The following is a 23,800-nucleotide window of genomic DNA, read 5'->3' on the forward strand; positions in this document are numbered from 1 at the left end:
AGGACAAGTCCAATTAGGGCTCTGTAATATCGTTTGGGACCTTTTAAACTAAAAATTCACATGCTGAGATGTTGATTAAGTTGCGCTTCAGAAATTAGAAAAATAATTGTCAGTTAATATTAAAACATTACAATTGATTTTTTTTTTTAATTTTAAATAACAGTTCCTTTTTTTACATATTAAAAAAAATAATAATAAAAAAAAAATTAATTTATAGAGTTTAATTTTCAGATTTTCTTTTGTTAAATATTTTTGTGATATAAAACAATTTTACAATTTTTTTTAACTTTGAAAATGTTTTATGAAAATTTTGTCACCATAAACTCGTCATCCATAATTTTTTTTTTTTTTTGCAGAAAACTTCTTTCAAATTTCAATATTTATTTACGAAACGTTCTTCATTTGAATTTCCCATCACTCACCTATAAATGCCGCCCCACTCATGAGGGCCATTTCCATGGAATTTATTCCAAAATCACATTGTGATGCAATGGTGATAATACTCATTCCCATGGTCTCACAAATGACCATCATCAACAAGAGGCCACATATCAACAGCATAAGATATTGAGTTTTGCCAAAACCGATTATATTCAAAACTTCTTCATACGAATAACTTTTTTCCTTTTCTGAAGCCACGATAGCATTACTCTTGGAGGACAAACGATTTTCGGATATTGATTTAATATTTTCACCATAATGAGAATCTTTGGCGGACAAATTATTTTGTAAATCAATAGTGGATGGATCTTTTGGCGTATAAGACATTTTAAACTTTTTTTATTTCACAAATTTCTCGCGGTTATTTTTTTTTATCACAGATAGCTTACTAGCCACTAGCTAATACTCAATGAATGATTCAACCACTTAAACGTCTTACTATAAACTAAGTTAAGAAGAGAAAAAACCAGCAAGCGACGAGTAAGTTGCGAACGTTACTGCCTTTCCACCACCTAGTCCCACACATTTCATTGTGTTTGACGAAAGTATCAATGCACCACTCGCCTTGTAAAAGCAAAAGATCGTTGGCTTGTCGTTTGGTTAAAGTTGCAAAACTGGCGGACAGACTTTTAACATTTCTCCAATGGGGTTTTACGCAGATTGTTTAAGAAACGCTGTCTACAATGACAGGCGAACACTCAGCAAAGATTGCCAGTGCTCGTGGGTGTGTTTGCGGGTGGCTGACGTCGACAGACCTAATAGATAAACTTTTGAATAATCTAATGACACCCCTATTATTAATTAAACAGCCAGTACGATATGTGTAGAGTTGGTGTGTTTGAATGTCTTCTCAGATCGTGCCAAATACATTACACCTATAATTTCCTTTTTACTACTTTAAGATAACGCATAATGCTTCTCCCTCATATTAAAGCCATATAACGAAGAAAGGGAACATTCTGCAAAATCTGTTAACAAATAAAAAATGTTTAACTAAAAATAGCATATGCAATGTGTTCGGATAAAGTTCAGCCCGGCCGAATCTTATATACCCTTTGCCATTGGTAGCCGTCGGCAAGTATTCTGAAATGTTTTGGTCAGTATGAAGCTATTAAGACAATATTTGTATGCTGGAACGCATAATAGAATCAAAAACCTCAGCATGTGCCTTATCCAGTGAACTCATCGATGTTGGTCACTATGCAAACAATAGTATATTCTAAATCCATCTATAGATGTCCTTATCTATCCAAAATCATTTTTATTTTTATATAATACCAGACTGCATTCCTATTCGCCATATTTTTCTTTGGGTGTATTTTTTAAATATCAGCAGTAAGTCCAATTAATTTCTTTCTGTAGACAACTTATCATTTAATAACAAACTATCTTATAATATCACAATTAATATTTAATTATTTATTCAAGAAAAGAAAACATGCACCGTTCCCCCTGCTCCACTAACTAGCTTCACTTCACACAAAAAGAAGAAGCTAATGAAGCAGTCACAAGTATTACAGCATACATAATAAGACAATTGCGTTTCTAAATTTTTTATCGATTGATTAAAAATGTGGAACTATTATCATTGAATATTTACATCTTACTAGCAAGGGAAATTACACAAAGTATTTGCATCAAAAATGTTTTGATGCAAATTAGAAAACATATGTTAAAAATTCCAAGCTGCCCCACCCGTTTATGATTAATACATTTAAATATTAATCTATGAGCCTGTCAAAGCTTGTCCATCAAGATTATGAAAGCATTCAACCGAAAACTGGGCTTTGAAGGATAACATTAAATGTAAATCATGCTATACGTTCCGTTGTTCGATATGGAAGCTTCTACTATCCTTACCTTTAAGAAAGGGTAGTTTAAGACCCTTTCCTTTAAGAAAGGGGAGATTTACTACCCTTTCCTTTAAGAAAGGGTAGTTTCATTACCCTTTCCTTTACGAAAGGGAAAGGAAAGGGTACTTTCCTTTAAGAAAGAGTAGTTTTATTACCCCCTGGTTTTAAGAAAGGGTAATTTTACTCCCCTTTCCTTTAAAAAAAGTGTAGCTTTAATACCCTTTACTTTACCAAAGAGTAATTTTACTACCCTTTCTTTTAGGGAAGGGTAGTTTTTCTACTCTTTCCCTTATAAAGGGAAAGTATTACTACCCTTTTCTTTTTAGAAAAAGTAGTTTTACAGCCCTTTCCTTTACGAAAGAGTAGTTTTACTACCCTTACCTTTACGGAAGATTAGTTTTACTACCCTTTCCTTTAAGAAAGTATGTATAGCTTTACTACTCTTTTCTTTAAGAAAAGGTAATTTTAGTACGCTTTCTTTTAATGACAATTTGATAATTTCGTCCATGTCTTCTATGCTTGGACAATTGAAATTATCTTGCCCTAATCTTCTTCTGAGTAGTCTTCTGAATTTTGTCCAGTTGGTTTTCAACTTATTCCGGAAGCTTATCGTATTCGGCGCTGGCCGTGCTTTTCTAAACCTAATGAAGCGATGGTCAGAGAAAGAGTGTTCCATGCAGACTCTCCAATCCTGAACCTCATCGATTAGATTTTCCGAATATATCGTCACATCTAATAGCTCCTCCCTAATCCTATTAACAAAGGTAGCGGTTCAAGAATTCTGCCAGGGCTTGGTCCCACTTATTAGAGTTGGTACTACCCCACAAAATGTGGTGAGAGTTCGTATCGCACCTTATAACCTCATTTCCGCTCTGTTTTGCTTTCCTCACCAGCCGTTGCAGCTCCGACATGGACGACGTCGAAAGGCAGATAAAGTGATGTCAGGTATGCTCCACCGTCTCCCTGTCTCACTATTTTATGACAAATAACGCAGTTCCCTGGCCGAGAACCAGTGTTAGCATAGAAAAATTGGTAGTTAATATGGTTCAGATCAGAAACTTTGTTCCCGGTCGTCCATGGCAATTAAGGCAATATGAATCTTGCCTTTACTGATTTTCTCCAACAGAGCGTGTGTAGCAGTCTAGCTTAGGTGGAGGTTTATCTGGATTATCTCAGTCATTGGTCCTCAAGTAGATGGGCATCTTGGGAGTAGGTGGTGATCTCATCGTCTGTCCCCTATTCTTCAGACTGCATTGACTTTACTGTCAATGCACTGCTTGATGTCATCGTATTCTTTGCATATTCTAGTCTTCCAAACCTTTATAAAGTCTGTAATGGTTCCATCGTCGGGTCCCTGTTCGTAAGGCTGTATTGAGTTTCCATTCCCTGTACTGCCTGATGTTTGAATACTTGGTTCTTTGCCTATATTAGTCTTTCAAATCTTAAGTAAATGGGCTTCTTGGGAGTAGGTGATAGTACCATCGTCGGTTCTCTCTTCGTTAGGCTGTTGTTTCAATGTTTCAATATTAGGATCTTTACTTTACTAGTCTTCCGAATCTTGAAGTCGGTTATCGTCCGTCGCCGGTTCCCTGTTTGTTAGGCTGTGTTGGGTCTCTCGCCACTGCACTGCCTGATATTTTAGTATTAGGATCTTTGCTTATCCTAGTCTTTCCAATATTGAGAAAAGCGTTGATTGTCTCGTCTTCAGCCTCCTATTCGTTGTGTGGTATTAAGTTACCTGCTACTGCACGGCTTGATGTCTAGATGTCCTAGACTTTCCAATCTTTAAAAAGACTACCTTGCTCCCGAGTGCCTTTAGTCTTAGCCAAAGTTGTCACGGAGATTTAATCAATGCCAACCACAAATAGAGTTCATTCCTCCTTCTCCTTCCTGTGGAAGACCTTCCACTTCTCTGCGACCAAAGAATCCCAACATGCGTTCCTTCGCAATTTTACTGTCCGATCCCTTGATGAAAACCGTCGCCATTGTGAGCTGGGGGATGCCCATCTTTCTCACCAGATCGAGCTTTGCGCCCTCTCAGGCAGCGTGCTCTTTTCAACCTAACCTAACCTAGTTTTGGTAAACTTTCTTCAGGAAAGGGTAGTTTATTGAAGAAGTGCTCGTTTTAGTTTCGGTGAACTTTCCTTCAGAAAACGGTAGTTTTAGTACCCATTTTGGAGAAAGGGTTGATTTAAATTTTAGTACATTTTTCTTCGAAAAGGGATAATTTCAGCAACCTTTCCTTCGGGAAAAGTTAGTTTTAGCACCCTTTTCGTAGGGAAAGTGTAATTTTAGAACCCTTTCCGTAGGAAAGGGCACCATTTGAACCTTTTCCTTCGAAAAATTATAATTTTAGTACCCTTTCCTTCGGGAAAGGGTAGATTTAGTACCTTTTCTTTCAAGAAAATTTAGTTTTAGTAAACTTTCCCTCGGGAAAGGGCAACATTAATACATTATCGTTCGAAAAAAGATAAGTTTAGTACCTCTTCCTTCGGTAAATGGTGGTTTTAGTACCCTTTTTTCGGGAAAGGGTTGTTTTAGAAAACTTTCCTTCGGGAAATGATAATTTCAGCACACTTTCCTTCGGGAAAGGTTAGTTTTAGCACCCTTTCCTTCGGGAAGAGGTAGTTTTAGTACCCTCTCCGTCGGGAAAGGGCACTTTTAGTACATTTTCCGTCGAAAAAGGGTAGTTTATTTAAGAAGTGCTTGTTTTAGTTTTGGTGAACTTTCCTTCAGGAAACGGTAGTTTTAGTACCCATTTTGGAGAAAGGGTAGATTTAAATTTTAGTACATTTTTCTTCGAAAAGGGAAAATTTCAGCACTCTTTCCATCGGGAAAGGTTAGTTTTAGCACCCTTTCCTTCGGGAAGAGGTAGTTTTAGTACCCTCTTTGTCAGGAAAGGGCACTTTTAGTACATTTTCCTTCGAAAAAAAAATAATTTTAGCACCCTTTCCTTCGGGAAATGGTAAATTTAGTACCTTTCCTTTCGGCAAAAGGTAGTTTTAGTACCCTTTCTTTCGCGAAAGGGCAACTTTAGTACATTTTCGCTCCAAAAAAATATATTTTTATTACCCATTCCTTCGGAAAATGGTGGTTTTAATACTCTTGTTCGGGAAAGGGTTGTTTTAGAAGCCTTTCCTTCGGGAAAGGTTAGTTTTAGCACCCTTTCCTTCGGGAAGAGCTAGGTTCAGTACCCTTTCTTTCGGGAAAAGATTGTTTTAGTAACCTTTTCGTCGGGAAAGGGCACTTTTATTACATTTCCTTCGAAAAAGAATAGTTTTAGTACCCTTTCCTTCGGGAAAAGGAAAATTTAGTACCTTTTCTTTCGGGAAAAGGTAGTTCTAGTACCCTTTCCTTCGGGAAATGGCAACTTTAATAAATTTTCGTTCGAAAAAAGATAATTTTAGTACCCTTTCCTTCGGTAAATGGTGGTTTTAGTACCCTTTCCTTCGGGAAAGGGTAGTTTTTGTAGAAGGGTAGTTTTAGTACCCTTTCGTTCGAGAAAGATTAGTGTTAGTTCCTTTTCGTTCGGGAAAGGGTAGATTATGTATCCTTTCCTTCGGGAAGGGGTCGATTAAGTACCCTTTCCTTCTGGATAGGATAGATTACACATCCTTTGCTTCGAGGAAGGGTAGTTTTAGTACACTTTCCTTCGGGAAGGGCTAGATTATGTACCCTTTCCATTGGAAATCGATTATGTACCCGTTCGTTCGGGAAAGGGTAGATTATATACCCTTTCCTTCGGGAAAGGATAGTTTTATAACTCTTTCCTTCGAGAAAGGGTAGTTTTATAACTCTTTCCTTCGAGAAAGGGTAGTTTTAGTATCCTTTCCTTCGGGAAGGGGAAGTTTTAGTACATTTTCCTTCGGCAAAGGGTATTTTTGTACCATTTCCTTCGGAAAAGGGGTATTTTTAGTACCCTTACTTTCGGAAAAGGGTAGTTTTACTACACTTTCCTTCGGGAAAGGGTAGTTTTAGTGTCCCTTCTTTCGGGAAAGGGTGATTTTGGTACCCTTCCCTTCAGGAAAGGGTAGTTTAAGTACACTTTCCTTCAGGAAAGGGTAGTTTTAGTACCTTTTCCTTCGAGAAAGGGTAGTTTTAGTACCCTTTCCTTCGGGTAAAGGTAGCTTTAACACCCTTCCCACGGGAAAAGGTAGTTTTGTACACTTTTCTGCAGGAAAGGGTTGTTTTGCCTTCCTTCGGGAAAGGGTTGTTTTTCTTTCCTTTGGGGAATGGGTTGTTTTCCTTTCCCTCGGGAAATTGATGTTTTTCTTCCCTTTGGGAACCGATAATTTAAGCACCTTTGCTTTGGAAGGGGGTAGTTTACTTTAGAAAAGGCAATTAGTAGTTTTAATACCCTTTCCTCTTGGAAATCGTTATTCGATACGTCATTTTTTGTTTAAATGACAAATACTTGAGTGAAACCTTGTACTGCATTTTTTTCAGTTGTACAGCAATAAAGTAAACACGCCTTGATATACTTTAATTTTAGGTCTTAAATCCACATAATCACGTGTATAAGCTGTCCCAAATCAACATGACAGTTCTTTCTTGTGTAAATATAAATAAATGTATTCAAGTATCCAAGTGAAATGCCGAGATATAAATGCAAACTATGCCAAATGGTATAAGTTAATATCATGCTGCATCAGGAGTATACAAATTATGTTAACAACCCGGCGTTTTATGTTTACAACCCAACGGCATTATAGCTTAACATTAAAGATTTGCTAGCAGATACTTCGTATTCACATTTCTAAGCATTTCTCTGTTAGTAAAATTGGAAATTCTTGATGTTAGTTACCCCTCATAGAGTCGACCGAGAGAATTGACCAGGAGAATGTTGTTAGAAAAGAGAGTATATCATAAGTTTTTGAAAGAAACTTTTGCCAGTTTTACTTTTCAAACGGACACAGAGGTACCAACACTGAGAGGCGCGTTTCTAATATTACATTTAAAGCTGTTCTGGTAAAGAAATATCTTCTTCTTTCAAAGGAAAATGTTATGGATGAAAAAAAGTATTACCCCATAGGTGATTTATTGGAGTTAGAATCCTTATTAAGCCTGAAGCATTGAACGCAGATGGCTGTCATTACGGGTCAAACCTGCGGGGCCTTAGAGTGAATACAACGGCCCCACCAATTTAAACTTTTTCACTAGGGACCCCAAGGTCGACTTTCGACTAATCGATTAGTCAACTTTTTGTGTCAAAAAATCGACTTTTGCTATTTTGATAAAAGTCGACTTTTCGTCCCAACTTGGGATCCCTAGGTTTGACTTCCTTGGTGAGGACCAAATCCTTCTTCAACTTTTACTGTTCTATGGGTTTCCGCCTTAACTTGTATTGCATTATTTGAAAATTGATTTGTAAAGCAACTCGACGGCGTCACCTCATGCCGCCCAGGTGACATATTTGGACCAAAAGTGTTTTGTGCTCGTGTTAATCATTATAATTTGCAATTTTTTTTTTATTATAAAGACAACGTTATCTATCACCTTATCAACTTCTTTGTTGCAAGCTGAAACCTACTTTTTCTTAAGGCTGTTGGCCGACAATTCCTTCTATTGTATACTTAAAAATAACTTGCATCGCGATAACAAACAGCGATTAGTTTAATTTTCCTTGCCAACCCATCATTTAAACGAGTAATTTAAAACTTTTATGGATTTTCTCTAAAGTGCATAGGTAAACATAATAAAGGAAAAATACTTACGCATGTTTGTATGAAAACAAAATAAATTATCATTGTTTTGTTCAAAATGGGCGGAAAAACATAATAATGCAAATCTTAATGAAAACAAGTAAATAGGCGCCAAGTTGGGAAAAATGCAATTTTAGATACCCACTATCATTGAGCATCAAACTCTCAGAAGATTGCCTATGGATCTAGTTAAGTATGAACTAAATGATAGTTCATACTTAACTAGAATGTGTGAAGGGAAATTAGAAGTCCAGAGTTAAAACTTTTTTCAATTCGGATAAGTGCTTACTTTAGGTGCTTAAGAAGTTCTCTAAGTTCATAAATCAATTGGGATCATATTTAGCATGGATATTGGATCTTGTAACAGAAGTCAATATGAAAAAGTTTCAGATAAACAGGGTAGGACTACGAGCTCACTTATGTAAAATCGGTGCGGCAAGTGATAGCATGTGTAGGGCATGCGTGGAAGATTATGAGACGTTGGAGCATTTCCTTTGTCATTGCCCGGTTTTCGCGTCTAACAGATACCGGCACTTAGCTGGAGACACAATACAAGACATGAACCAACTTAGGGGAGTGGTATTGAAAACAATGAAGGATTAAGAGGTTACTTTAGAGTTTTTAGAGCCCACAACAAGCCTATTACTGGCTTAGGTGTATGTCCATAGTAGCATGGGGTGGATTAATATCTGCACCCTCTTTTCAACCTAACCTAACAGGATAAGCTTGTGTACTCCCGGGGTATGAAAGTTCAAATCGGTAGATCGGTGTATATAGAAGCTATTTAACGCATCTTAACATAGCCTAACTGATCTACAGCAATTGTATTTATTTTTATACCCACCACCATAAGATACACATCAATTTCCGGACCTACAAAGTATATACATATATTGAATTGCCCAAAAAGTAATTGCGGATTTTTTAACAGAAAGTAAATGCATTTTTAATAAAACTTAGAATGAACTTTAATCAAATATATAATTGCCATTTTGTTCGATATCCTTTTGCCATCTTCGTGGCAAATTTAGTATTCCACGCTCATAGAACTTCTGGCTTTATCTGCAAAAAACTGATCCAAGTGCGATTTTATAGCCTCATTATTGGCGAAAGTTTTACCATTTAAGGAGTTCTGCAAAGATCGAAATAAATGGCAGTCTGATGGTGCAAGGTCAGGGCTATATGGTGGATGCATCAAAAGTTCCCAGCCAAGCTCACTCAGTTTTTGGCGAGTGACCAAAGATGTGTGCGGTCTAGCGTTGTCCTGGTGGAATATGACACCTTAACGATTGACCAATTCTGGTCGCTTCTCCTTGATGGCTGTATTTAATTTGTCCAATTGTTGACAGTAAACATCCGAATTAATCGTTTGGTGCCATGGAAGCAGCTCAAAATATACCACACCAAACAGACAGCATAACCTTCTTTTGGTTCACCATTGTTCACCATGCTTGGACCATGATCGTTTTCGACAAATGTTGTTATCGAATTCATTGCGTTTAAGGTGCATATCACAAGCGTTGATTCGGTTTGTTAAATGAATTTCTTTCAATACATGTGGTACCCATATTAAAATTGACGCCAAACAAACAAATGTAAACAAAATTTCGCGCACTTTTTTTCTAAAGCAAGCTAAAAGTAACAGCTGATAACTGACAGAAGAAAGAATGCAATTACAGAGTCACAAGCCGTTGAAAAAATGAAAAATATGAAAAATCCGCAATTACTTTTTGGGCAACCCAATATATTCTTGATCGTCAAGTCATTTTAAGTTGATCTAGCCATGTCCGTCCGTCTGTCTGTCGAAAGCACGCTAACTTTAAAAGGAGTAAGGCTAGCCGCTTGAAATTTTGCACAAATACTTTTTATTAGTGTAGGTCGGTTGGGATTTTAAATGGGCCAAATCGGTCCATGTTTTGATATAGCTGCCATATAAACCGATCTTGGGTCTTGACTTCTTGAACCTCTAGACGGCGCAATACTTGTCCGATTTGACTGAAATTTTGCAAGTGGTGTTTTGGTATCACTTCCAACAACTGTGTTAAATATGATTCAAATCAGTTCATTATCTGGTATAACTGTCATATAAACCGATTTTGGATCTTGACTTCTTGAGCCATTAGAGCGCGCTATTCTCATCCAATTTGGCTGAAATTTTGCATGAGGTGTTTTGTTATGACTTCCAATAACTGTGCTTAGTATGGCGCAAATCAGTAAATAACATGATATAGCTGCCATATAAACCGATTTGGGATCTTGACTTCTTGCGCCTCTAGAGGACGCAATTCTCTTCCGATTTTGCAGAAATTTTTTACAACGGCTTCTCTCATGATCTTTAACAGACGTATCTAATATGGTCGGAATCGATCAATAGCTTGATACAGCTCCCATATAAACCTATCTCCCGATTTTGCTTCTTGAGCCCCTACAAGGCGCAATTCTTATCCGAATGAACTGAAATATTACACAATGACTTCTACAATGTTCAGCATTCATTTATGGTCCGAATCGGACTATAACTTGATATAGCTCCAATAGCATAACAGTTCTTATTCAATATTCTTTGTTTATGCGTAAAAAGAGATACAGTGCATAGAACGCGACAAATGCGATCCATGGTGTAGGGTATATAAAATTCGGTATATAAAATTAGCACGCTCTTACTTGTTTTTTTTTTTTAAATTTTTAGCAGAATCTATGGTGTTAGGTTCCCAAGATTCGATCCGGCCGAACTTAGCACGCTTTTACTTGTTAAGTACTATATAGTTCAAATCACGATAAGTCGTCTCTTATTATCTGTTATTGCATATTATCAATAACTTACCCATACACTTTGCACTGATATTTTACCCAGAATAATTGACTTGCACTGGATAAGACTAAAATAGAACACAGCAATAATGTCCCTGTTTTTTATACAATACTGTGCAAAGCACTCGTTTTCGACTATTATTGCATGATAACGATAGCAACCTATCCAGTCCACCTGTTTGCTTCGAATGTTTAACGTTAAAAAATCAGACCCTATATCGCTGTCCATTTTTTACAATTTCAAAAAATTTATATCCGTCACTTCACGTGACACACACCCTTAATCGGTTTGACCGCCATACAGTGTTGCCAATTGGAAAAATCTTGGAAATAATTTTTTAACTTTTGAACGGATGGAGATATGTACACAAAACTTTGCATTGTCAAATTGCCAAAAATAAAAGCTTTTATGATAAAGTAAAAAATTAAGCTTTTATGCGCTTTAGATCCATTGTCGGCAGATCGGTCTGTATGACAGCTATATCTAAATATAGTCGGATCAGAAACATATTTAAGTCGGATGTTGGGAGGCCTTAAACTCCTCATGTTTCAAATTTCAGCGAAATCGGTTAAAAAATAAAGCTTTTATGGTCTTCAGACCCTTTATCGGCAGATCGGTCTATATGACAGCTATACCTAAATATAGTCCGATCAGAACCATATATATGTAGGTCCTCCACCATAGGATGGGGGTATACTAATTTCGTCATTCTGTTTGTAATACCTCGAAATATGCGTCTAAGACCCCATAAAGTATATATATTCTTGATCGCCGTGACATTTTAAGTCGAACTAGCCAAGTCCGTCCGTCTGTCTGCCTGTCGAAAGCACGCTATCTATTGAAGGAGTAGAGCTAGCCGTTTGAAATTTTGCACAAATACGTCTTATTGGTATGGGCCGATTGGGATTGTAAATGGGCCAAATCGGTCCATGTTTTGATATAGCTGCCATATAAACCGATCTTGGGTCTTGACTTCTTAATCCTCTAGAGGGCGCAATTTTTATCCGATTTGGCTGAAATTTTGCCTGAGGTGTTTTTTCATGATTTTTAATAACTGTGCTAATTATGGTTGAAATCGATCCATAACATGATGTAGTTGTCATATAAACCGATCTGGGATCTTGACTTCTTCAGCCTTTACAGGGAGCAATTCCTATCCGATTTGGCTGAAATTTTGCACGACGTATTTCGTCATGACTTCCAACAACCTAGTGCACCTAGTGTTTTGATATGACTTCTAACAACTGTGCTAAGTATGGTTCAAATCGGTCCATAGCCTGGTATAGTTGCCATATAAACCGATCTTGGGTCTTGACTTCTGGAGCTTTTAGAAGGCGGAATTCTTATCCGATTTAACTGAAATTTTGCACATAGTGTTTCGATATCACTTCTAACGACTGTGCTAAGTATGGTTCAAATCGGTCCATAACCTGGTATAGTTGCCATATAAACCGATCTTGAGTCTTGACTTCTTGAGCTTTTAGAAGGCGCAATTCTTATCCGATTTGACTGAAATTTTGCGCATAGTGTTTTGATATCACTTCCAACAACTGCGCTAACTATGGTTCAAATCGGTCCATAACCTGGTATAGTTGCCATATAAACCGATCTTGGGTCTTGACTTCTTGAGCCAACAGAGTGCGTTATTCTCATCCTATTTGGCTGAAATTTTGCATGAGATGTTTTCCAATAACTGTGCTAAGTATGGCGCAAATTGGTAGGTAACCTGATATAGCTGCCATATAAACCGATCTGGGGTCTTGACTTCTTGAGCCTCTAGAGGGCGCAATTCTCATCCGATTTGGAAGAAATTTTGTACAACGGCTTCATCCATGACCTTCAACATACGTGTCCAGTATGGTATGCATCGATCAATACAGCTCCAATATAAACCGATCTCCTAATTTTGCTTCTTGAGCCCCTACAAGGTGCAATTCTTATCAGAATGAACTGAAATATTACACAATGACTTCTACAATGTTCAGCGTTCATTTATGGTCCGAATCGGACTATAACTTGAAATAGCTCCAATAGCATAACTGTTTTTATTCAATATTCTTTGTTTGCCTAAAAAGAGATACCATGCATAGAACTCGACCAATGCGAAACATGGTGGAGGGTATGTATGATTCGGCCCGCCGAACTTTGCACGTCTTACTTGTTTTTTTTTTATATAAAGATTCTTTCAAAATTATTTGAGGATTTTTTGTGGGGATATTCACTTGTAATTGGGGATTTTGTTGAACAGGGGATGGAAAAATACTGGCAACCCTGGGTGGCGGTCGTTCTCCAATGACCACATTCACCCGATAGCTAATTACCGCATCTGCTACCTTGTTTGCATGAATGTTGACTAGACCCGCTTGATATGCCGCTTGATCTAGAGGTTGTCTCTTGAAGGGCTAAACCTCTCACTCTAGGTCATATAAATACACCTTAGGCTTCTGGGCGGTGGATACCTCTCCTTAAGATGATGATTTGGAAGGCTCCTGCGATAACACCCCAGAAAGAATTGCTTAGGCAGCATGAAGTTATGTCTACGCACGGGTAGGATTTTTGTCTCTTGATGGAGGTGGACTATGCGAGAACTGAGAAGACACTTCTTAGCAGTTTGAAGAGCGATATTCTGACAGATCTAAATATCAAAACATTGCCTTTCGAGACCACACTGACGCTGCATAGTTTTCCACAGACCGACCAATTGCCAACAAGGTTTCATTGTCATCTCCCCGAGTGCTGCCGGCAAGTGACTTAAGGACCTTGTTTCCATCTTTGACCTTAACGCAAATTGATGTGTGAAAGAGCTGTCTGAAGTGACACCAATTATTTTGGGACACATGATAGTCAGAATCGTTACTCTATCGACTATCTCTTTAAATGAACAATGTGGATAAAGTTTTGGTAGCAGACAACTTCAAATCTCTTGCAGCGAAATAAGCAGCGGGACTGACGGACAGACATGCCCAAATCAACTAAGAATATAATCCCGATCAGAATATCCAAACTTTATAAGGTACTTGACTTATATTTACAGGTATGTATTATTATAAGTGTAACGCCCTTTCTATGGTAAAAGATATACAGATAATTCAATCATTTAATTGATACTTTCTATCCATAAATTAATTTTTTATACTCGTTTAGTATATAAATGAAGTAAAATATTCAGTTGTTGTATACAACGAAATCAGATCTACTTTTGAAATTCTGAATGAACCGCATTGTTCGCCATAAAACCGAAACGTGATTAACGGAAAGTATGTTGAATATGAATAAGTTCCCATAGTATAATTTCCTTTAAATGTGAATAACAACAAAGTAAGGCTTCAGGCAATATTAGAAAAATAATTAAGACAAATTAAAAGATCTAATAAAACAATTAATCTAATGAAAACAAGTAATAGCGTGCTAAGTTCGGCCGTGTCGAACTTTGGATACCCTCCACCATGGATCACATTTGTCGAATTCTTTTCCCGGTGTCTCTTTTTAGGCAAACAAAGGAAAGAACAAAAGAAAAGAATTGCTATGATATTGGAGCTATATCAAGTTATGATCCGATTCGGACCATAATGGAATGGCTCAGGAAGTCAAGATCCCAGATCGGTTTATATGGCAGCTATATCAGGTTATTCATCGATTTTACCCGTACTTGGCACATTTGTTGGAAATCATAACAAAACACCTCATGCAAAATTTCAGCCAAATCGGATAGGATTTGCGCCCTCTAAAGGCTCAGGAAGTCAAGACCCCAGATCGGTTTATATGACAACTATATCAGGTTATAGACCGATTTGAACCATACTTGGCACAGTTTTTGGAAGTCATGACGAAACACGTCATGCAAAATTTCAGGCAAATCGGATAAGAATTGCGTCCTCTAGTGGCTCAAAAAGTCAAGATTCAAGATCGGTTTACATGGCAGCTATATCAGGTCATATACCGATTTGAACCATACTTGGCACAGTTGTTGAAAGTCATGACGAAACACCTCATGCAAAATTTCAGCGAAATCGGATAGGAATTGCTTCCTCTAGAGGCTAAAGAAATCAAGACCCCAGATCGGTTTATATGACAACTATATCAGATTATGGACCGATTTCAACCGTAATAAGCACAGTTGTGAAAAATCATGAAAAAACATCTCATGCAAAATTTCGGCTCAAGAAGTCAAGATCCAAGATCGGTTTATATGGCAGCTATATCAAGACATCAAGACTTCTAAAGTTAGCGGATATGGCTTGATCGACGTAAAATGTCATGGCGATCAAGAATATATATACTTTATGGGTTCTGAGACGAATATTTCGAGGAGTTACAAACAGAATGACGAAATTTGCATACCCCCATCCTATTGTGGAGGGTATAAAAAAACAATTAAAAACGTGTTAAGTTCGGCCGTGCCGAAATTTAGATACCCACCAACAATCATCCAATTTAATAACTCCACTACTATATCCCTAGTTATATCTAAATAGGGGCAATAAATGCCCTTTTTATGGGATTAAAACCCTAAATTAGAAGACTTAAAACAACTCACTGTTTCAAATTTCAACGAAATCGGGTAATATATAAAGCTTTTATGGGCTTAAGACCCTTAATCGGCATATAGGTCTGTATGACAGCTAAATCTAAATATCTTCCGATCTTTACTATATCTAGGTCAGACGGCGGGAGGCTCAAAACAACTCCTATCGGTATATATGACAGCTATATCTAAATATAGTCTGATCTGAACCATATTCAGGTTGGATGTTGGGAGCGGCACGGCCGAACTTTAGATACCCACCAACAATCATCCAATTTTATAACTCCACTACTATATCCCTAGTTATATCTAAATAGGGGCAATAAATGCCCTTTTTATGGGATTAAGACCCTAAATTAGAAGGCTTAAAACAAATCAATGTTTCAAATTTAAGCGAAATCGGGTAATAAATTCAGGTTTAATGCGCTCAGACCCTTAATCGGTAGATCAGTCTATATGGCAGCTATATCTATATATAGTCCGATCTGAACCATACTTAGGTGGGATGTCGGGAGGCTCAAAATAACCATTTTTTTTTTCAAATTTCAGCGAATTCGGGTAATAAATAAAGATTTAATGGGCTTCAGACCCTTTATCGGCAGGTCAGTCTATATGGCAGCTATATCCAAATATAGTCCGATCTGAACCATTTTTAATTAAAACAACTTACTGTTTCAAATTTCAGCAAAATCGGGTAGTAAATTAAATTTTTATGGGGTTTAGACCCTTTATCGGGAGATCGGACTATAAAGCAGCTATATCCAAATATGGTACGATTTGGCCCGTTCAAGAACTTAACCAGCGTGCATCAAAAAGACGTATCTGTGATTACAACAGACGGAAGGACAGACACACGGACATCATTACGATCCGAAATACATATACTTTGTAGGGTCGGAAATTGATATTTCGATGTGTTGCGAACAGTAGGACTAAATGGATATACCCTAAGGTGGTGGGTATAAAAACAAATTATTGGGTTGCCCAAAAAGTAATTGCGGATTTTTCATATAGTCGGCGTTGACAAATTTGTTCACAGCTTGTGACTCTGTAATTGCATTCTTTCTTCTGTCAGTTATCAGCTGTTACTTTTAGCTTGCTTTAAAAAAAAAGTGTAAAAAAGTATATTTGATTAAAGTTCATTCTAAGTTTTATTAAAAATGCATTTACTTTCTTTTAAAAAATCCGCAATTACTTTTTGGGCAACCCGTGTTTTTATAGCCTTCACCATAGGTTGAGAGTTTACTAACATCGTCATTCTTTTTGTAGCGCCTCAAAATATTGGTCTAAGACCTCATAAAGCCTATAAATTTTTGATCGGCATGACTTGGAGATGTCGGAAACCAAGAAATGGTTCTGATTGGTTTTATTCTGGCAAAATCCAAACTTGCGATATCTCATCTCCACGCGATGGGTAGCTACCCACGAGTTCACCTGTAGGACGATAAAAAGATGATTTGGGCCGTCGGTTTAGTTGCCGATCACCAGGAGAAACTTGAAAAAATAAGTTTGAAACAAGTAAAAGCGTGCTTAGTTCGGCCCGGTCGAATTTTGGGAACTCACCACCATGGATTCTGCTAAAAATGTATACCAAATAAATTTAGTTGAAGGGCATTATCTTATTCTACATACCAAACTTCTGTCAAACCAGCAAAAATTAAAGCTTCTAGGAACCGAACAAGGATGATCGAGAGACCGGTTACATGGTCAGGTTATAGACTGATTTGGACTGTATTTAGCACAGTTGCTAGAAGTCGTAACAGAACACCGCATGCAAAATTTCAGCCAAATCGGACAAAAATTGCGACTTGTAAAGGCTTAAGAAGTCTATTCGGGAGTTCGGTTTATATGGGAGCTATGTCAGGTTATAGACCGATTCAGACCGTACTTAATACAGTTTTTGGAAGTCAAAACAGATCGGTTTATATGGGAGCTATATCAGGTAATTGATCGATTCAGATCGTACTTGGCACTGTGGTTGAAAGTCATAACAGAACACTATGTACATATGTGCAAATAATGTCGGAGATATCACCCCGGGGAAATCCCTGTTTCATTCTACGATGCTTCGACTTCTTATCCCTAAATTCCGCAAATGACTGGCGACCACATAGATAATTCGCGAGCCATGGCTCACCGTGTCGAATGCCTTCGATAGGTCAAGTGCCACGAGGACCGTCCTATCACATGGCCTGAGCTGATTAAAGCCACGACAAATATGTGCGATGATGGCATGGAAAGCAGTCGCTATGTAGTCTTCGAAATCTATGCTGAACTCGGCGTAGTAATCCCTCAAGCGTCTTGGCTACTGGAAATTCCAATTTGCCCATGAACACTCCATTTAGGAACAGGGGCAAACTTCTCACATATGAACGCGTGCTGTCTGATAGTAACTCGCAAATGTCGCCAGTATTAGTAGGGGATATCCATCGGTAAATTTTTTTTTATGTTCTCGCCAGGATTCGAACCCAAGCGTTCAGCGCCATATGCGGACATGCTAACCTCCTTGGCTACTGGTAAGAGGAGGATGATCGATCTACACGCCTCCCCTTAATCGGGTCTTTTCCAGGCTTCAGTAACGGGATCACTCTGCCCATCTTCCAGCCATCGGTTGGAAGAGTGTTCAAAGACAGATGGAGAACAGTTGTAAAGTACTCGACACCAGATAGATGCAGATTTTTCAGCATCAGTGTGGATATTCTGTCGGGGCCCAACGTCTTGGATGACTTGGCGCCAGGGATGACCTTTGTAACTTCGTCCATGGTAAATTGCGTTGGCTGTCCATCGGCTCGAAAACCAAGGATTCGATGAATGGTTCTCCTCCTAGCCTTGTTACTCTCGGGACGATTTAACAACCGGGTAATCTCTTCGGACCAGTCACAGTTACGTCGCCAAAAGTGACTTAGGTCCCGTCATCTCTTCTACCGGGATTAGAGAGTGACTTAACGATAGACCACAGCTTACCTAAGCCGATATCTAAGTCAGCGATAGTAATCGCCTCCTAATACTGGTGAAATTTGTAAGGCACCATGTAAAAATTTCTCCCCCAAGAGATGACGCCCTGCGGCATGCCGCGCGAGAAAAGATGTCCCTTGACATTGAGCTTAAAGCTTGAATCGGACAGCACTCATTGTTATATGAGAAGTTTGTCCCCAACTCTTTGATCGGATGGATGTTCGCAAATTCCATTTGCAATGCAAATGGATTCAAATCCCTCTGCAATTAGAATCTGTGGTGGGCTATTTATGATGATCACCCATAGGATGCAATCCCATGGCAGCCAGTTGTATGTACCGAATTGACCCGATGAGGTCCTTCATCCGCAGCCTTGCGGCAGCCGCTCAAGAAGATGTCCCTTGACATTGAGCTTAAAACTTGAATCGGTAGGCTCTCATTGATATATGAGAAGTTTGCCCCCGGTTATTTTATCGGATGTTCGCAAATAGCATTTGCAAAGTAAACGGGTTCAAATCCCTTTATGGTGATCACCCATAGGATTCAATCCCATGGCAGCCAGTTGTACGTACCGAATTGACACGTTGAAGTCCTTCATCGGCAATGGCTGTCGCCTTAGTGTACAACGCACTGCTACAACAACACCCGACACGGGATAGCTGTGAGCATCACACAGGCTGGAACATTGAGGTTCGTTCTGTGTGATCTTTAGTGCTCGCAGCTCACCTTCTCGTGACAGCACTAAACACCACACAGAACGGGCCTCAATATTCCAGCCTGTGTTGTAGTACAGCTATCCTGTGTCGGGTGTTGTTGTAGCAATGCGTTGTACACTGAGGCGACAGCCATTGCCGATAAAGGACTTCATCGGGTCAATTCGTCCACAGGTTGCGGATAGTAAAATGCTCCATACCCAGTAACTGCAACGGCAGTCGCGGACACTCAGCGGTATCGAGCGGAGAGTCTCAGTGAGAGTCCAGACGGCACCTGGTCTTGCACAAATACTGAGTGCTTATGATGCTCGATATAACAAGGCGAGTTATTGGCGCCTTTAAATACCCAATGGCCACCCTGTTCCCGAGGCGATCATTCCTTTGTACCGGAACGAGCTTGCTCACCTACAGGAGCTTGATGAGGATCGTCATCTCCACATAGAAATGTGGCTACAACAACAACACTCATAGGAGTGACAATAAAATGTGCCCCTGTGATGTGTCCTGTGTCGCCTTATCCCATTCCCGTATGCCATGGCGTGCACAATTTATGCATCTGATTCCAAGCATTTGGCTTATCTACTCCCTGGTTTAAATTTTGGATCAGTGGGACGGTTCTCTCATTGTTAAAAGTACCTTCGAAGTGCCGGTAACTTCTTCAACTAAGCATCGATAGATTTTACCATTCTATGCACAACCTTATGCAGGCTGGTCTCCACCTAACTCCATTCGGCAACAGGCATGCTGCTTATATCTGATCAATTCACTGGCCATCATACAATTTATCATGGTATCCACTCTACGCTCCTTGATTTTGAAATATCATCAGTCTAATAAGACTACTGGCCTTTGGTGCCGCAAAACTTGCCTTGTCTGGCTTGGGTATGAACAGCACCTAGGCACGCTATGAACTATTTTATAATAATGTTTGCTTACCAACGCTCCGGCAGAATCTGCAGCCTGAACAATTGTCAATTTGCTAGGTGTTTGCATCTGAAGAACACAATAAGCATCAAATGTCCATCTATCATGCACAATCTCCTTTACTTGCCATCTGATCACCCTTGTTGCAAACATTAGCTAACCATTAATGGATGATTTCACAAGGCAGTGTTACAACACAACATTCTATCTAGGGAAAAAATCACTTATTTCTGCGTATTATGCTTTGATGCGTTAAGTTATTTATTTACTTTTGTTTCCATTATGTTATGTCTCATTTAATTAACACTTTTATTGCTAACTTTATTTGATTATTATGCATTTAAATATAACAAACTATTTCGTATTTAACGGTGTAACAACGGCCTCATGCGAAACAGCTGACTTATGCTGCAATGTTGCCATGCGCAAAACATGAAACTAAAAATCGCCAATTGAAAATAAAAAAATCATTATGAATTTACAACTTTTTTCAACCTGTTTTATAAAAAGCATAAACAAACTTTGTCCTTAATGAGTTCCCTCTCCTTTTTATCTCTTAAATATAAACTTCTCTTTGTACATTTAAATTTTTTATTGCGTTTTCCTATGCTTTACTTTTAAAAAGTAGACATGGCAACCCTCTTACCATGTGTTCGCTGTTGTGTAATTTAACTATTTACACCTGAGTATCGAGCTGAGCAGGAACTCTTGCAATTCTTTTTGCTTCCTTAGCCTGCGGTCTAACTGGTATGGCTTGTGTAAGTAATACTCTGAAATTGCTGAATACAAATCGTGCTATCGTCCGAACCATTGCAATGTCTGCCCAAAGACGTGCCGAAGAGGCTTTGGAAAAGATGAAGGATAAGAACCCCTATTTCGAGAAATATGCCGACAAAATTGCTAAACTACAAAAGACCTCGCCGGAAGAGTTCCTGGAGAGAGTGGACAAAGTTGTCAATCCCATTAAAGAGGGAAAATCTCAAGCCAGGTAAGTGTTGAAAGTAAAATACACAATTTAATTGATCAGTGGGTATGCTCTTCCGTTTTTACGTTACGGCAATCAACAACACCACAAGAATGCCCGGCACGGGATGACTATGAGTACTTTAATGGTAGCTCATGAGAGCTACTACAGGTTGTGGATTGTGAAATGCTCCGTCACGGATAATCATCGAAATCGAATAAAGCGTCTCAGTGGCAATCCGGTCGGTATAGAATCTTGCTTAACACTGAGTGGCTATGAAGCTCAATATTAATAGGCGAGTTATTGGTGCATTCAAATAAACAATGGCCATCATGTCCCGGCTGCGTTCGGTCCTATGGACCGGAAAAAGCTTACTAACCTATAAGAGCTTCGCGGGTATCCTTTTATTTCCCAATCCCATGGCAGCCGGTTGTATGCACCGGATTGACCCGATGGAGTTCTACATCGACAAGGGCTGCCGCCTCAGTGCATAACACACTGCTACAACAACCACAACTTTTATTTTCTCTGCCTTAAGGGATACGTTTTGTCCCCTGCACGGAGTAACAATGAGCACCTCACAGGCTGGAACTTTGAGCTCCGATCTGTGTGGTTTTTCTTGTGGTTAGTGGAATGCACCATACGAAGTAGCTCCCACTGCAGTCGCGGAAAATCAGCTGAATCCAGCGGAGAATGTCAAAGAGAGGCAGGGCGTCACCGGCTCTTTCATAAACACTGAGCGCTTATGATGCTCGATATGGCGCCTTTAAGCAACCAATAGCCATCATGTTCCCCCAGCGAACGGTCCATAAGACCAGAACAAGCTTACTTACTTAAAGAAGCCTGACGAGGATTGCTACCTCCACATATAGAAATGAGGCTGCGTTTTGACGTTTTGTTAAAATCATACTAATTTTGTTTTTTCTTTTTTCTAACAGATCCTACTCTGAACTGCTAAATCCCAAAAAACCTGCTAAGCCTGAAGGTGAAATACCATATAAAAAATTGGAAGACATTATGAAAATCGAATTAATACAAGACAAATCGGCGGAGGAAATATCCAAAATATGGTTTGAATATCATAAGACAAAGGATGTTTTAGCTGCCACTTTGACAGTGGAACAATTTGAACGTTTAATGGAACGTGCTAAAAAACATCCCATATTTCTGTTGCCTTTGCCTCGCAGCGAAGGTTTCGAATTTATAATGTTGCAATTTGCCAGCAATGCAGTACATTTCACACCACTACTAGCCTATCAGGTAAGCGAACAATTAACGCTTTGGTAATTTAATGTGATTGAAATTTTAAATTGACTCCTTTTTTTTGTCAAGGTTCATGCTGAAAATGCTCCCGAATGTCTAACCATTGTACACTATACGGAAATGCGTGATAAGGGCATTATATTGATGCGTGGCGAATACGATAGTAAGGTGGTAAGCGGTCAGGAAGCTCAGTGTTTAGCCAATGAATTACAAATGTTCTATTGTAAAAATGATCCAGCCAAACAGCAACTTTTGGAGACATTTACCTCGAAACCGGATGAATTCAAGCACATGGATTTAATTAAAGAAGTTGAGAATATTCAACTTGTTTAGGTGACAAACAATGGTAAACAATAATAAAATGTAATTAATTGGAAAAATGTATCCAATTTTGTAAAAGTGGTGTATGGGAGGAGATAGGTTAGTTAAGATTTTTTTCAATTTCGCTGAAATTTTTTGGGGGGAAATGGATTAGCATTAGGGTATTTAAGAAAATAATGCCCAAACAGGTCCATATATTAATTGTGTTCTTGTACTCAAAATAGGTCTGTTAGCGTACTTTTCCAGTAAACATTTTCAGGAGAGCAAGAGCCATTTTACTCTCTTTAAAAAAAGTACCCGAACGACTTCCAATAAAAATTTGCAGAACAACAGCTGATTTTTGTTTTGGTTGGTTTTTAATTTGGTTGCTTAAACCCCGTTTACACTGCTCTTTAAATCCGGATATAATGCCTCATATGTTTTCCCTTTATAAAATCAGCTGACGAGAGCCTTAAATCCGAATTGAATGAGCAGCTTTAAATCCGAATCTAATGCGTTTACACGGGTTTTAGGAAAACAGTTGTTTTAGAATTAATAATGATCGTGATACTTGTAAGGTATTTTCCTTAGGTAGACGTCAATTTATTGACTCGAGAGTGACAAGGCTAGAATGGGAGCCATTCGTCGTATCCGTGATATCCGTACCGCTGGACAGCCATCACAGTTTACCGTGCACGAAGCTACGAATAACACCCATGTCCCATGTCATTTCGTTTGCAACACATCGAAATATCTATTTCCGACCCTATAAAGTATATATATTCTTGATCGTCGTAAAAATCTAAGACGATCAATCCATGTCGGTCTGGCCATCTGTCATGCACAGGCTTTAAAAATGTAAATAATTAACTAAAACTTTGCACAGGTTGTTTTTTTTATTCGTAGGCAGGTTATGTTTGAAGATGGGCTATATCGGACTATATCTTGATATAGCCCCCATATAGACCGATTTCCCGATTTAAGGCCTTGAGACCATAAAAGGCGCATTTATTATTCGATTTCGCTGATATTTGGCATATGGAACTATGATAGGCTTTTATACATCAGTGCCATATATGGTTTAGATCGGTGTATATTTGGATATAGCTGTCATATAGACCAATATTTTTGTCATATAGACCAATATTTCTCATCAGGTTATGACGAAAGGAGGTTTACATATATACCCGGCCGAACATAATACCTTTTTACTTCTTATTTCTGCTAAGTCTTCTTGGTCGGGACTCGACTGAGCCCTTTTTGGCTCTTCCTTCTTACCTTCCTCACAAAAGGTAAATTTCAAAAAAGTCCACCAATTAACCGTAAGACAACTACAAAAGGCGTTGGA

The 23,800-nt window shown here is 38.6% G+C and overlaps 2 protein-coding genes across 3 annotated transcripts in view; one reads left to right on the forward strand and one right to left on the reverse strand.

Moving 5' to 3' along the window:
- Positions 1-884, reverse strand: part of LOC106082135 (putative transporter svop-1) — a 37,738-nt gene extending 36,854 nt beyond the window's left edge. The window contains exon 1 of one of the 2 annotated variants that reach the window (XM_059363595.1): positions 423-884. In XM_059363595.1, the coding sequence (XP_059219578.1) occupies positions 423-768 (346 nt within the window). In that variant the 5' untranslated portion in view covers positions 769-884. The remainder of the gene's footprint in view (positions 1-422) is intronic. The other variant, XM_059363596.1, reaches the window with a different exon arrangement.
- Positions 885-20,582: 19,698 nt separating this feature from the next.
- On the forward strand, positions 20,583-22,536 carry LOC106082120 (ATP synthase mitochondrial F1 complex assembly factor 1). The gene is made up of 3 exons (XM_013244458.2): positions 20,583-20,913; positions 21,828-22,149; positions 22,222-22,536. The coding sequence occupies exons 1-3, from the start codon at positions 20,675-20,677 to the stop codon at positions 22,483-22,485; spliced, it is 825 nt and encodes a 274-aa protein (XP_013099912.2). The 5' UTR covers positions 20,583-20,674; the 3' UTR covers positions 22,486-22,536.
- Positions 22,537-23,800: the final 1,264 nt, after the last annotated feature.

This window comes from Stomoxys calcitrans, chromosome 2 (genome assembly GCF_963082655.1).
Source record: "Stomoxys calcitrans chromosome 2, idStoCalc2.1, whole genome shotgun sequence".
NCBI classification, from domain to species: domain Eukaryota; kingdom Metazoa; phylum Arthropoda; class Insecta; order Diptera; family Muscidae; genus Stomoxys; species Stomoxys calcitrans.

Bases quoted from the DNA above. Each gene is read 5' to 3' on its own strand.
- LOC106082120 (XM_013244458.2), top strand. From the start codon at position 20,675: ATGGCTTGTGTAAGTAATACTCTGAAATTGCTGAATACAAATCGTGCT. The intron at 20,914-21,827 runs GTAAGTGTTGAA...TTTTTCTAACAG, and splicing joins GAGGGAAAATCTCAAGCCAG to ATCCTACTCTGAACTGCTAA. The intron at 22,150-22,221 runs GTAAGCGAACAA...TTTTTTGTCAAG, and splicing joins CACCACTACTAGCCTATCAG to GTTCATGCTGAAAATGCTCC.